The sequence below is a fragment of the Helicoverpa zea genome, chromosome 23 (assembly GCF_022581195.2).
Source record: "Helicoverpa zea isolate HzStark_Cry1AcR chromosome 23, ilHelZeax1.1, whole genome shotgun sequence".
NCBI classification, from domain to species: domain Eukaryota; kingdom Metazoa; phylum Arthropoda; class Insecta; order Lepidoptera; family Noctuidae; genus Helicoverpa; species Helicoverpa zea.
The window spans coordinates 9,695,612-9,710,651 of NC_061474.1; the positions used below are offsets into that span (position 1 = coordinate 9,695,612).

General features: G+C 33.8%; 1 protein-coding gene across 1 annotated transcript in view; it reads left to right on the forward strand.

Annotated features, from left to right (window-relative positions):
- LOC124641891 overlaps positions 1 to 14,044 on the forward strand; it is a 39,921-nt gene extending 25,877 nt beyond the window's left edge. The window contains exons 3-11 of the mRNA XM_047180144.1: positions 4,583 to 4,810; positions 5,122 to 5,375; positions 6,809 to 6,960; positions 7,383 to 7,483; positions 7,918 to 8,023; positions 8,714 to 8,798; positions 10,168 to 10,323; positions 10,725 to 10,897; positions 12,767 to 14,044. Of these exons, the coding sequence (XP_047036100.1) occupies positions 4,583 to 4,810; positions 5,122 to 5,375; positions 6,809 to 6,960; positions 7,383 to 7,483; positions 7,918 to 8,023; positions 8,714 to 8,798; positions 10,168 to 10,323; positions 10,725 to 10,897; positions 12,767 to 12,917 (1,406 nt within the window). The 3' untranslated portion in view covers positions 12,918 to 14,044. The remainder of the gene's footprint in view (positions 1 to 4,582; positions 4,811 to 5,121; positions 5,376 to 6,808; positions 6,961 to 7,382; positions 7,484 to 7,917; positions 8,024 to 8,713; positions 8,799 to 10,167; positions 10,324 to 10,724; positions 10,898 to 12,766) is intronic.
- The last annotated feature ends 996 nt before the right edge of the window (positions 14,045 to 15,040 follow it).

A 15,040-nucleotide genomic window follows, 5' to 3' on the forward strand; every position in this document is an offset into this window, starting at 1 on the left:
CACCTGAGTTATTTTTGTATTCCTAAAGATTTTATCACAAGGTCATTAAAATTTATCTCTAAAGATAAATTCTTGGTAATAATTTTCAACTTTCTTACCTTTCTTTGTCAATTCTGCTGTCCACATAAAGTATACTGTAACAATATTTATTTGTCAGAAATCATCAAACGAACCACCACGAAGTAATAATAATAATTCTTTATTTGAATTATAAATACAATGATGACAATTGTATGACAATGATGATGAGATTTTAACTGACTAAAACCCACCATGTTCCTTCTTAAGCCCTTTATGTACCAGGGCAGCGGTAACTCCTTCGAACAATCCCGCAGCCCCGGACGTACTGTGACCTACTTTACTATTACATCATCTTTTTTAAAACAAAGTACCATTCTCATTATCACCAAAACTGTAATCAAATTATCACAATTTTCTTCACAAGTTACCACTTTCATTTTTTTCCTTCGACCATCTGTGAATTAATTCATCGCAAACGTGATTTCGAAAGCATTTTGCATTCCACAGTGAAAGCAAAATAGACTTATAAATACAAACGAATACCTCACTCTTATTCCTTACACAATAAAGTATAGTTTTGCTTGACACTTCCTTTAGGCGTTTCATCGTGTCCAACGGCTATCTATTTGCAGTCGATATAATTCTTATTGTGTATGAAATAAGGATTACATTTGATTGCGTAATTTGGTTCCGTAAGGTAGTTACGGCGGTGGCATGAGCCGAGGTGGTAGAAAAAAGTTAGGAATGCTCTAATGGTCTTTTTAGGTGCTACAATTTCTATCTGTTAGGAAAAGCGGTAGTATAATATTATTTTTACATTATGAATTGTTTGGTGTGCTTGCTAACAATATAATGAAGTATAATAGTTAGTTATACTTACTAACATATTGTTGTAGTTAAGTTAATAGACATTTATCATTGATTCTTCGAGAGGCGATACTAGAGTTTAAAAAAAAATTCAGCTTTCTATTTTCTTTGGATTCTAAAGTTACAAGTAGTAAAAAAGTTCTTCTATAAGAATTTGAGCCTTACCTGAAAGGCAGAACAGTTCGATTCTATACATTTGGTCTCTAGATACTGCTCAGAATTTGTCAAAATTAAATTCCCATTAGAGAATGTGTAATTACTAACCGGAAAGTTAAATGTAAAACAAAACCTTTAAGGCAGAAGATAATTAATGTTACCACATGCCTAGAGCAAAAGGTAGTTAAGTCAGTAGTTGATTATAATAAGCAGGTAACTACCAAATAATTTTCCTTAAACATAGTTAGTATACAGATTATTCAGAATGGAAATTTCCAATACTTTCACTTAGTTAACGCATTGGTCCAACTTACTAATTACCATATATGTCAAAGATAGGAAAAAGAAAATGGTGCAATAATTAATGCGAGGCTTGTGACAAGTAAGTCCATTCTTTGTATTTGGCTAATTACCTTTTCAAAACTAACAAAAACAGTGGGGTTAATGACCTGCCTTTTTTGAACTTACTTAACGAAGTACACAACTCGTTGGAGACAGTTTCCAAATAAACACCACAAAACAAAGGGCGACTGAGGCAAGAAGCAAAAATATTTTTTTAAATTAAAAAACAGACAAACGGTTACTTTCGCATTAAATAATATAAGACTTGAAAAGTGTTCTTGGAGTGTCCAAACTACGTTTCGTGCACTACAGTACACTACAGGATATCGTTTTCTGTCTTTATTTCAAGAACATTTTTGAACAGGCCGTACCCAAAGGGTAAAACAGGACTTAATTACTAAGACTTCGCTGTCCGTCCGTCTACCACATAGCTAGACATAGGGCTGCCATCTCGAATTTCACCAAACCCGGACAAACATTAAAAAAACCCGGACATTTGGCGTAAATCGAATTTTTTTCCCGAAGGAGTACGATTTTTTTAAACAAAATAATACCTAATTTGTAATCCATTTACTATTAACACATACTTAAATCCAATGAGGTGCTTCCTTACATGAAAAGTGTCCGGGTTTTCCCCGGACACTTCTTGAAACCCCGCCCGGACGGCCCCCGGACGGCCTCCAAACGAGGACAAATCCGGGGAAACCCGGACGGATGGCAGCCCTAGCTAGACAGATCAAATTTTCACCGAGGATATATTTTTATTGCCGCTGTAACAACAAATTACACTGAAAAATAGGATAAAGTCCTTATTTAAGGGGGCCCCCGTATAACAAACGTAATATTTCTCGTTTTAAAGCAAAAAAGCCAGTCCAGTACGAGTCAGTTTTTTATACAAAGGTATAATTCTGAGTGGGTCAGTAGCTCATGGACCATAGCACTTGTGCCGCGGCTAACCACAAAGGGACAGCACTTGTCGCGGCTTCAAGCGTCTGTGAACCAACTGGGATGCTGCGGTTACAGATGAAACGTGGAAATTGTGTGCACTTGCTAGAGTAGGCCTCATTTGAGTAAGCAGGTTGATAGTTATTTGGTTATTGTTGGGGAAGCAGTTTTGCTAAGAGTGTCTTCCGTTTGCATTTTATACATACGCTAAGTCAATGGTGTCTATCGTTTAATAAAGATTTATTAAGGAGTCAATCTCTAAAGTAATATTTATAAAAAGGAAAAAGTTTACCTTTTTTTTTTTTTTTTGTAAAACATGGTACGGTTACATTTTTTCCGAGCCGATTTTAAAAATTGATATTTTGTAGTGGTACGGGAAGATGGCACGCGATTAAAACCGTATGAAACGGCTAGTATCTAATATGGCATTAATTTCATGCTTGCTTTTAGCTTTCATATTCTAGCATTTATAAGATCTAAGAAAAATCAAAATCTTGCAGTAATGGAGAGCTTTAGAACAAAATTAATACTTATTATTTAGTTATTATTTATTTACTGCTAATAAAGAATAACTAAAATTCAAGAAACCAACACAAGTACGTAAATAAGTATACTCCCACAACATAATACATTTTTGGATTAAAATTAAACAAATCACAATAAATTCGCAGAAATTACAATAACTCAAACCTAAACACGACTAATAAAAAGCCGAAACTCACGCAAACAAATGACATGCTATTAAAAGTCCAATCATACTACATCGTGGCCAATTTATTATGCGTAACTGCAATTACCTACATAAGCGACAGATAGTTAGAGCTTGTGCACATTTTTCCGTAGAAGCTGTTTCATCGAGTAAATATGATTCATCTTTGAGAAAATCTACGACATAGGCATGTATAATAGGCTAGTAGTAGCGGCAGGCACGTGGTATTTCGAATGCTAAAAGGCTAAAAGAGAAAATTATATTAAGGTTCGTCACAAAAAGGCGAGAGGACGAGACTGTGACGCTAACAAACATTTTTTAATGTCCGCAAAATGGCGGAATACACATTTTTGATGGAATCTGGCTATAATAACAACTCTTGGAATATAATAACTCAAGGATTAATAATGACAGAAAAAAAATGTACCTATGCTACCCATGCCATCAGTACCTTCTTGCAAGTCCCCCTTTTGTCTTTTACTCAAAAGAAATGTAAAAAGCATGAAAGTTATGTAGATTTAACAAATTGATGTCAGTTGTGTTAGCATTATGATAGGCGGTAAACAAGCCATGACTTTGCATTTTCCGTTTGGTGCTAAAAACGTGTTTACTTCAGAAACAACATTGGTTCGAAAGCAGGCATTTGGAATCGAAGCCGACAATAAAATAGGCATGAATATAGAAATAGAAATGAGATGTCTGTCCTCTTTAAAATCTACCAAGGAAAACTATCATCATTTATCGATTGCCTCTGAAACTACCATTAAACTTAATGCGTAAGACTCGAGTAAAGTCTGAAGCAAACGTTTATGTACTTAATGATAAGTCTATTATAAAAGGACAGGATATCAACAAGATCAGAGCAAATGATAAAAACTACAGACTGCTTAAATCGATTTTAAATAATAATGTTAATGCAGTCCTTAATCAACGATAAACTAGACCGTGGAAAATTTCGGAAGAAAGTATCGATACACACAATATAGGAGCAATTAAATCGAATAGAGAAATTGATATTGTATCATAATGTTGGGAAACATATGACGATTATAGTCGAGACGAGGAAGAGTTTGATTGAATGAGAAATGTATGAGAAGATATTATGAAATTTTGTTTTCCACCCATTGTCTTGTAACCTTGTGCAATTGTTAAGGTTGCTTTCTGTGACATAATGTGTGAACGGTGAACTATGTGATGAAAAAGCCGGTATTTTTATGGTCGTTACAATTTTAGTTTTTCTCACGGTAATGAGCATACCTTTGCTTGTGCATTAATTGCATGTGGTTAGTGGTCAGCGAACTTATGAGTTTCTTGTTAGCTAAGAAGTTAAATCGTTGTCTGCACTTCCTAAAATTCGTAGTTCTTCCTAAAATTGTGAATAATCTGTCATACCACCCAAAGAAGTATAACAATAGAGCAGTAATCTCACTGGACATTACAACCAAGTAATTATATTACTATCAGATTTAGGGCACTCTTATTTGAACCGTCTCGCTGTACAATTTTTATCATCACCATTAATATTCTCACCAATTGTTGCAGAATCACCCTTCGAAGAGATAACAGACGCTCTCTACGACAAGAGTGTCAAATTCCTAGTGACACATGACATGAAGCTGACGTTGCCAGACACGTTCTTCCAAGGAGCGACCCTGAGGGTGTCTCCCAGGGCGCTGACGAAGACTGGCGCGCTGGTGCATATAGAGTTGGAGCCTAAGGTCGAGGTGCAGGAGAGGAACGGAGAGGGGAGGCTGTTTTTTAAGAAGATAAGTGAGTACAACACGTTGAATTTTATTTAAAATGTTTTAGAAGTGGTGTATCTGTAAAAACGTATAACTGAAGTATTGCATATCGAAATTTAGAAAATTTTGTTTATCTATGGGGTGATCTTAGACCCTAAGGCTGCTATTTATAAATTATCAGGAAACTATTCATAAACACTACAATAACCAGTCTATTGATAAGCTCGATCGACACGCTCAGAATACAAAGTTCCAGCAGCAGATTTAAGACTCAATAGTATTTACTCACCATTGTCACTATGTAAGATCAACTAACTAAAATAATTTCTTTTGTTCCAGAAAAATACATTAAGAAAAAACTAATAACAGCGGCCATAGCAATAATCTTAGTCATAAAGTTGATAGCACTCAAGTTAGTCTTCGTGTTGCCTCTCATCATGGGTGTGACGACTGCCAAGAAGATGTTCCTCAAGCTTCTACTATTCCTCTTCCCAGCATTAAGCCATATCTTCAAACTCTGCTCTTGGTACCATCAGAATTACCACACTACGAAGTACCATCATCACCATCACTTGATTACTCATCATCATAAGGTTTGGATTTGTTTATATTGATTTTAATTTCTGTTCTATTTTTAATTTTCCTATTATTAGTCCAAGTATTTTTTTTTTGTCATTAGGGTCTTTTTATTGTCAGAATTACTATTTTTTGGCCATTCGCCACTTCTACTTAACTACGCCTGTTTTAGCAGGAAACAGTTTTCGCTATTTATAAACTTTACATTAATGAAATTCCTAGAATTTATGTCCATCTTTACAGTAGTTATAATTTAGCAGTCATTAAGCATTACATGAACACTTCGTGTCAGAAATCAAATTCAAATGCATTAGATTCTCCACCGCGTTTCATAAGTTCGTGTCATCATCATATTTTTTATAATAACAATCATATATTGCGTGCAGATCGTCATTCGTTTTCACGATAACACTAATTATGAGTATATTCCCATATTTCATGCGAAATAATGCAGTAGTGACTTTAATGTCAATGCACTGGACTAAAGATAGTTTTTTATGAATTTAGGCAGCACTTTTAAAAAAATATGTGAACATATTCAACTGATTTATTTCATTTCAGTTGGTTTATTAATACACGTCAATAATAAAGACTATATTGAAACAAATCTACATTTGTCAAACTTTAAATCTAATACAAAACGATGTGTTCAAAATCAACCTCGCATATGCACATACAGCCGTCTAACTCCCTCTATATAAATAGTAGTTATAACCACACTATTAAGCTTTTAATCATAACATATGATCACGCTAAGAGAGTCATCATTTTGATTTACGAACAAGTTTGTAAACTATTACCTACTATTATGGAGTAATTTCAACAAATCCAACATAATGATGTCACGCAACTCTTTAGTGAACAAATTACTGACGTATCAAATAAATTAGAAGTAAAACAGCATTTATTTTTAGACAAACTTGTAACTTTCTCCTTGCTTTAATTAGTTTTGAAAACACACATCAAAAGGCAATAGGAAATTAAGATAGATTACATCAAATTGGTCTGGTTTTGTTGAGTATGGGTAATTTGACAAGCTTCGGGCCTTTTGATGATAATGATCGAAAAATATAAACACGGACCATGTTTTTTTTTCCTTAGTAAAGTTACTCAATATTTTGGACTTAAAATGAACCTCTTTTTAGATAAGTTACAGCTCGTCTATGTATCAAACGGGTAATGTAAACAAAAGGACATGTAGTGTGGTAATCCATCATTATCCTCCTGACACTACAATGAGCTTCCAATAGATAGATAGACATATACTTTATTAGGTACACTAATTCTACATTTTTGATCTGAGATCTAGTTGAAGTAGGTGACATAATGTGCGGTCTTATCGTTAAGATCGATCTCTTTCAGACAACCTTAGGATAGCTTGAGACAAGAAGGAAAAGAATATACGGCAGGCAATATAGATATTGTTCTAAATCACCACTTTCCATTCCAGAATCCTCATCACCCACACCAGGCAGCCTACGGAGCTCATTCCCCTCACTCCTCGACCGTGGTGGTACGACCTCACAGCCAGGGTCCACCTCCATCATCAGATAGCTATGATAACGAAAACTGGCCTCTCTCCGGAGCACCACTAGGCACTGAGTAAGTACTAAGATGTACGGTTGATTCACTTTGTCAAATGCTTTAGTAAAATCTATTTTGCCTTTGGATACTTTTATTTGACAAATGGAGGCGATTTAAATGAACAAAATGTTTTATGGGTTGTTTATTTGGGTATATCACTAACCATAGATGAAAGTTATTTTTTGAAAACATATTGATGAACCTCAAGTCGGTACGAAGTTTCTCCCATTATCGACTCACTAGTCTAGTTATTAAGTGAGGGCAATTATAACCATACCATTTATATCATCCATCAAATATATGTACCTATAAGTAAGTGAAAATGACATTACAGCTTCTAAGCTCAGTGTTTTGAGGGCCAACTTTTAAAACACGTTTTCCTGTATTCTAGCTTTATGGGCAATTATACATATGTTTCTAATTTTTATTATATTCCACAGATATATTATAGGAGATATCCACCGCAACGCAATATCGAACTTCAAGCCGACTCTGGGCGACGCTAATGATATCAACGCTTGGGGATTGGGGATGCCTCCAGGTATAGAAACAATGGGCTTATTTAAATCTTCAGTATTATCAGATTTATTACCAGAAAATATTTTACAGAGAGTAATGTTATTTTCTGTCAACGTATCTAGTTAATAACTCACGTCTGAGAGGACTATCAGTAACTTTTAAAATGATTCTTTTAGATCGTGCAAAGTCAATATTAACACTCTAACATTTTCCTAAGCACCTAACCCTTTTAGCTAAGCATATAATACATATTTATTAGAGTTCGAGATGCGATAAGACGTTTCCGAGAAAACCTTTTAGAATAAACTTAAGTGCAGAATAAACTTAAAACTACGAAACGGCTAGAATATACAGAAATAAATATTTAAACTTCAATAATGCATATGGTAACGTCTGTAATCTTTTCTGAAGACAGTCATATTTTGGATAAGTTTCTAACTTTGCTAAATATTATAGGACCAGCAATGAACGTAGGTGAATACGCAGCAAGTAATAATGTCGCCCAAACTGCAGCAGCATCAGCTAATGTACCACAAAGGATAGCAGCCACTAATACTGGAAGGTTAGATATGATTATATTGTTTATACAGAAAATCTTACCATGAGCATTATGTCTATTTGACACAAGTTACCTTTTGCATATCGGTTTCTCTCAAAGTCTGCCTGATTATAAACGGTTCTTAGTTTGGCGAATCCAACTTCAATATACAACCTTTTTTGAATGGCTACTAAATCTTGCAGGATCAGTAGACAAACTAATCGTCTAATTATAAACTTTTTTATAAACGAATTAACTGAGTCATTTAAAAGTAATAGTGTTCCTTAAAGGTCCCAGTAATTACAGCTAAGTAAACTTTCTAAAAGTCAAATTAAACCACTAAACAAAACAGTTTTCCTATCTTTGTATTATACAAAATTATGACTCATAGCTTACAAAGCCACATAAACCTACTTAACTCAAAAAGGGCAATAACAATAAAACGTGAAGAAGGTAAAACCCTCCCACATGTTGCGATGTAGGTTGAAGATGAATATGTTTATGGTAATAATGAAAGTTACAATAATAAAGTGGAAGAACTAAACAGACAATTATTTGAGTCCATCTATTATGTTTTAAGTGATAACAATCTGGATAAACTGAAAGCAGAAACCAATATAATTGGGAGGACAGGTGATGACGACATGGGATACCAATCGCGATAGCTCTTCATTCATAGAGGTCATTGATTAATTTTGTCTATTTACTTTTCAGACCCGTGGGACCTCCAAATCCTTACTATCGAAATAACAAGAAAACAACGCCAAAAGACCCACTACTAGCTGAAAAGGAAGCACTGGTAAATTTCATAATACATTATAATCTCCTACATAATATGATCATGTACTTACTTCAACTCTTTGATAAAAGTGAAGGATGATTCGTTGACACCGCAAACATATGTAGAAGAAAACTGTATGGCATGGCAGATAGTAAAAGATACAAGGCCAAGCAAATTAAATTAAATCCTACTGACGAGTATAAGATGATGAAAATTATCACAATTATAATAATTAGCAGTATGTATTAAGTACACTTTACCTTGGTCATCAAGTACAGACCGACCTACAGTATGAGCCCAATACAACAGGTTCACTCATTTAAAATTCTAAGCCGTTCTCGTTATACCAGTTGCAATGTGTACCACGGATAAATCTGTACCTTCACGCTCATTAATGTTAATTACACAAGCAGCAAAATAAACAGAAATTAAAAGATATTTGATTTTGGTTAATTTATGGATAGAAAGTTTTGTTTTGGCTGTTACTGCACTAGAATTTTTATCGATGTCTTAATGCAGTTTCGTAATTTAAACATAAATGTGTGTTGTGCGGTCCTGAATATGTAAAGCTTGCTTTCTTGAATAGAAAGTGACAATAGCATCATGTAGGAAATTTTCATTACTTGTTTTGTCTTTTAAAGTAAAGCCCCGTATCTAAGAATTATCTAAAATGAAATCAGGAGAAAGTAGGAGTAGGATAATTTCATATTACGGTACACTGGCACAAAACTCAAAAGTAAAATGATAAATTCAAAAACTTTATCATGCAATTACTATTATACAACATAGTGTGGGACGCGACATGCGTCGACACTCTTGCGCCATCTCACCTTCCCGGAACTGCATGTTGTGCTGGCTCCGCCGCTGCACAAGCAGAGAACCTCAAGCGGCGCAAATATAGTAACCCTATAGGCAATTACATGATTGAGCCGTTTGGGGTTGAAACTCTAGGGCCGTGGGGTCCGAGGGCGCACCTTCTTGCCAGGGATATTTCCCAGCGCCTGGTTGACACTTCCCGGGACCCAAAGGCTGGCTTTTATTTCGCACAGAGGTTGAGCATTGCCATCCAACGTGGCAATGCTGCCAGTCTTTTGGGTACATTACCCAGTGACAACGATGAGGAGCAATTTTTTGATGCACTGTATTAGTTTTAAGTTGTATATATATATATAAGTTTATTTTATTTTATTTTCAAATAATGTAAATATATTGTGAACAAGATATAATAAATGCGAAAGTATGATTATACAACATGGATATTGTTATCAATGCACCATAAGATACCAACTAACAGCAGTTCGCCATGAATATAAGTTTGAGCATCATGTAGGTCCAGAGATTGTATGAAATATAGTGATCAAGACAATCATCCATCACCCTTTTCCAGATCCGAGCAGCAGCAATAGCAGCTCGAGCACCACCTTCTCCGGTCAGGGACGAGATACTCAGGGTATCTGCAGTCAAGCTGAAGGAGACAAACAGGATAAAGGCAGAAACAGAATTAGTGAAGCAACAACAACAGATTTTATCTGCGCAAGACCCGGTAGGTCTGATATTGCTATTAACGTCATCATTGTGTTAAAAAAATATTTTGAGTCATCTACTGGATGTAGAATGTAGACTTCTTCAGCGCTACAGTGCTCAATCTTTATCTCGCCCTCTCTCTTACCTTTCTAGGATCGAAAGTGGCAAATAAATAAATACTTGAAAACTTTCTGCAACTTTAATCTTCATGGAAAATTATTTTTAATGTTTAGAAGCTTCTATGATTGCATTTTTATCCAAATTGTGATAAAGAGTTAGGTAACATAAAATTCTTTTAGGTAAAAGCCAATTCCAACATTATTAAATTAACTAAAACTGCGTTTCATATAACAAATTAATTTTGATTCAAACTTTCTTCATCCATGCAAGTTTTCATATCTTTTTTTTTCACATTTTCAGGAAACGATAGCGGCAGAGAAATTCTACGGGACCTTAGTTGAGACTGTAGATGGGTTGCTGAGTCAGATGGGAGCCAATGACCTTGGATGTCGAGAGAGAGCAGTCTGTGCTCTTTATGGAGATCCCTTCAAGCATACGCCGTATAGCAACCTCGTCTCTGGTCATCTTAGCAAGTAAGTATCGTGTGCCTTTAATTATATCTTTCTTGCTTATCATGATTGATAAAGTATTTGTCATTAAAGTAGGTTAAACTAACTTTCATTACGATAGCTTGAATTATGTTGTCAACAATTTTATTTACCCTAATTTAACTATTAGGGAAGATTTCATTCTCAATGTTCCAGTACAGCGAGCATGCACTTTTTAATAAGATTAAAGTTCGATGATGGTGGTAAATGAGTTTGCTAATCACACTCAGACTAACTATGATATAATGCCCAGCCACGCAGATCCCTAATAAAATCTCTTGAACTTGCATCATCATCATAAAATTGCAGAGATCTATCAAAATAAGTATGACAAGCCTCCAATATCCTACCCTATTTACTCACGAGCGCTCTCGTTGCGTGCAATGACGGTATTTGTACAAAATGACGGTAATCCGACTGGCACGTGTCATTACCTTTCGTCATTCGTCACGGACCGTTCGCGCTGTCATTACGATTTGATGCTCACTTATTTATTTATTGTAAAAGGTTTATCTATATATAGGGATATAAAGTTTCTCAAGAATGCAAGACACAGATTCCGATTGATTGGCTAAACAATAAAATGCTGTAATAAGAACAGCTTTTGATAAGACGATATCTAATTATCTCTCGAGATAGGCATAAAAATGTAAAAGTTATAAACGGCATTCCGACAAACCTACGCATACTCGGACTAAACAATTGGCTGATTGTCTGCCACATAGTTGGGTGACAGATTAATTTAAAGTAATCGTAAATTCAATCACAATGTTGAATCGGTAGATCCGACACCTAATCGTTGTAATGAGCGTTTTATTATTCATCTCCATGCTGATATTTATGAGCCCGATCAAACTATAAGCCGGCTTAAAGTTTGCATTGTACATGTGCAAAATCATGTCGATGATTCAAAGAGGAATGAAGTCATTAACTTCAGAAGTCACTTTAATCCGCATGAGTATTATTATAAATACATTACATAGCTTGTAATGATTTGCCTTGACATTATTGTAGGTAACTGTTCTAGTTATAAAAATGTCGTGTATCCATTGTTTACTCTAGCATGTATTTAGATCATATTATTTGTGTGTTTAACAGTGACATCTTTTTGATAATTTATTTCTTCTACTTCCTCATTATCATAATTTTCTTTCTTATCATCATTTCGACCAACTTCTATACCTACTTATTGATTTCCCAATTCATTTCACTATCCGGTTTCTTGACAAATTTTCCATCAACAACCTCATAAATATTTATTTTTCTATCGGAGGCTTAACTGCTAGTTCCGCTGGCCCAATTTTTATATAAATTGATATTGAAATATAGTTTTATTGCCTTTCGAATGCTTTCGTTTTCGTTGCCCTTGGAGCTTTCTATGACAGCTTGTATGTTTGTTTGTAGAAGCCGGTTTTTATTAAATGCAGTGTAAATATTTCGAACACGAAGGGCAGCTGTCTAATTTGTTAATTGATTATGTTATGATTTATTACTCTCATTATGTTTATGAGCAGTTTAATGAGAAAGGCTGTAATTTATCAAGCTTGTTTGTACAGTTATTTATAGAAATAATGTATAAATCAGTAAGATGATTTTGCCCTAGATGCTTCTCCAGAGAATTTTACTTTTAAGGAACTACTTCGCGCACTTGGATTAAATGTAGCCCACCGTAAACTTAACATTACACAATAAAGGCTATCTAAAACTAAAATATTTTTTCAAGGCAACCCTTTTTTTAGCTTTAATTAGCTTCTGAAAGTTCTCAATTTTAAACCTTTGTCCACCGTAATTGTACATACATAGTACTAAAATTAAAAATACCCTAAAACATGTTTCTATTCCCTTTTTTTCCAGAGATTCCAACGAACTCCTACCAGCAGCTGACAGCAAGATGGCTCTCCACTACTACAGATACGTCCAGGCAGCTCGTGATGGCCAAGAACAGAAGGATTGTAACACAACATACCCCAACTGCAATGTAGACTTCAATAGACAAAGAAAATAATAACACATTTATGGAGTTGATATTTCATGCAAATTGATATGCATTTGCATAATTGACGAGTGATTTGTAGACTCGCATATCTTTTTTGTGCAAATGATTTTAATTGTGTGGCATTGGTTTTTTTCTTTGTTGATTTTGTACAGGAGAATTTACACTTTGAGTTGCTCAAACTTAATTGGTAGTTTATTTATTACGATGTATTTAAATTATTCAAATTAATTTATTATTGTTACTAAATGAGCCATGTTTTTCTATGTTAGGGTATCTTTTACTTAAGTTATCATTAGTTACACTGGGTTAAATTGTCAAAACCCTTTGTCCTTTTTAAAACAAAATTATTAAGGACAACGATCACGAAAAATTACGCAATTTACTTGTGAACTATTTGTAGTTGGTACAGTCAAGTAAAAAAAATAAATGAAGTGACTCTTCTTTTGAGTAAAAAAAAACAAAACGATTGTAAAAAAAGATTTTTACTTTATTTTTTTTACCATGACTAATTTTACTTGACTATAACTGCGCCCCTTTTCGTTTATACAGAGACATTTAATTTTTAGTAGATTTCCTACATTTTGCATTTACTAAGATGTTTAGTTATGACAGCTACGTCCAAAACATAGTTTTAGTAGCAGACGTTATATATTTATTCTTTTATTTTAAGTATTTATTCACTGAAGACTGATTTTGATTGGATTCATTATGGGAACATCTAAAGCCAATGTCCAAAAAAGCATAGAAGAAGTTTTTACGTAAAAATAAAAACGTAAAACCTTCTCATAAGTCTGAAAAATATTATACTGACCATCGCATCAAAATCGGCTTAGCAAAAGGTGGGACGATTGCGCACAAACATTCATATGTATAGGTCAGACTCCCTAACCTCTTTTTTCAGTCGGCTACAAAGATAAATCTTTTTACAAAAGATTGTATTTTAAATAATTATTATGAATCACTCGAAGTCAGTCAGTATGAATCAATTAAATTATTTCTCTAGTTGTAGAACCACCAAGTCACTAGGACAATAGTATTTATTTAATTTAAATATAATTAAACTGCTCAATGAAATCCAGTAAATAATTTATTGTTTTAAATTAACATAATCGATTGTTATTTTTATTTTTGTAGATAATTGTATTTATATTTTGTTTAAATATATTTTAATAATTCAAGTCTTTATTTTAATAATAAGATGCTTTCGTGCTCTCCCAATTTTTGCCACCTTTTTTTAAGGTTAAAAAGCCTTCGACACGTCTTAAAAAACACAATTTAACACCCTTCTAACTTATGATCCTATATTCATTTACATTAAAAAACATTTTTAGCAGTAAATATTTCTATTAAAATTAACTACAAGTTTTTGTTTTTTTCACATTTTCACACGCGGTCGGTTAGCCCCATGGTAAGTTATTACATTGTCAGTAGAAACCGCGAAATAATTTAAATAAAATATGTAAAAACACAACAATTCATTGCTGGCGTACACTTATTGATAAATTGGAGCTCCAAAGAAAATCTTCAATCATGCTATAATAATGAAATTTATTTTTACAAAAAGTTGAAATTGAGGCATGATTTATCCAAGCAAAGATACTAATGTATAATTTTTTAACAAAAAAATATGAGATTTCTTTTTTCATTTTCAAAAATAATTGTAATTAATCTACTAATTCCTTGTTCATAAGAGAATGCATAAGAGAGTACATAAGAGAGTACATAAGAAAGTACATAAGAGTAGATAAGAGAGTACATAAAAGAGTACAAAAGAGAGAACATAAGAGAGTACATAAGAGAGTACATAAGAGAGAACATTAGAGAGTACATAAAAGAGTACATAAGATAGTAAATAAGAGAGAACATAAGAGAGTATATAAAAGAGTACATAAGAGAGTATATAAAAGAGTACATAAGAGAGTATATACAAGAGTAAATAAGAGAATAAATAAGAGAGTACATACGAGAGTACATAAGAGAGTACATAAGAGAGTAAATAAGAGAATACATAAGAGAGTACATAAGAGAGTAAATAAGAGAGAACATAAGAGAGTACATAAGTGGAGTACATAAGCGGAGTACATAAGATGGCTTGTATAATGTTAGTGTACCTTGTTTTTATATTACTTGGT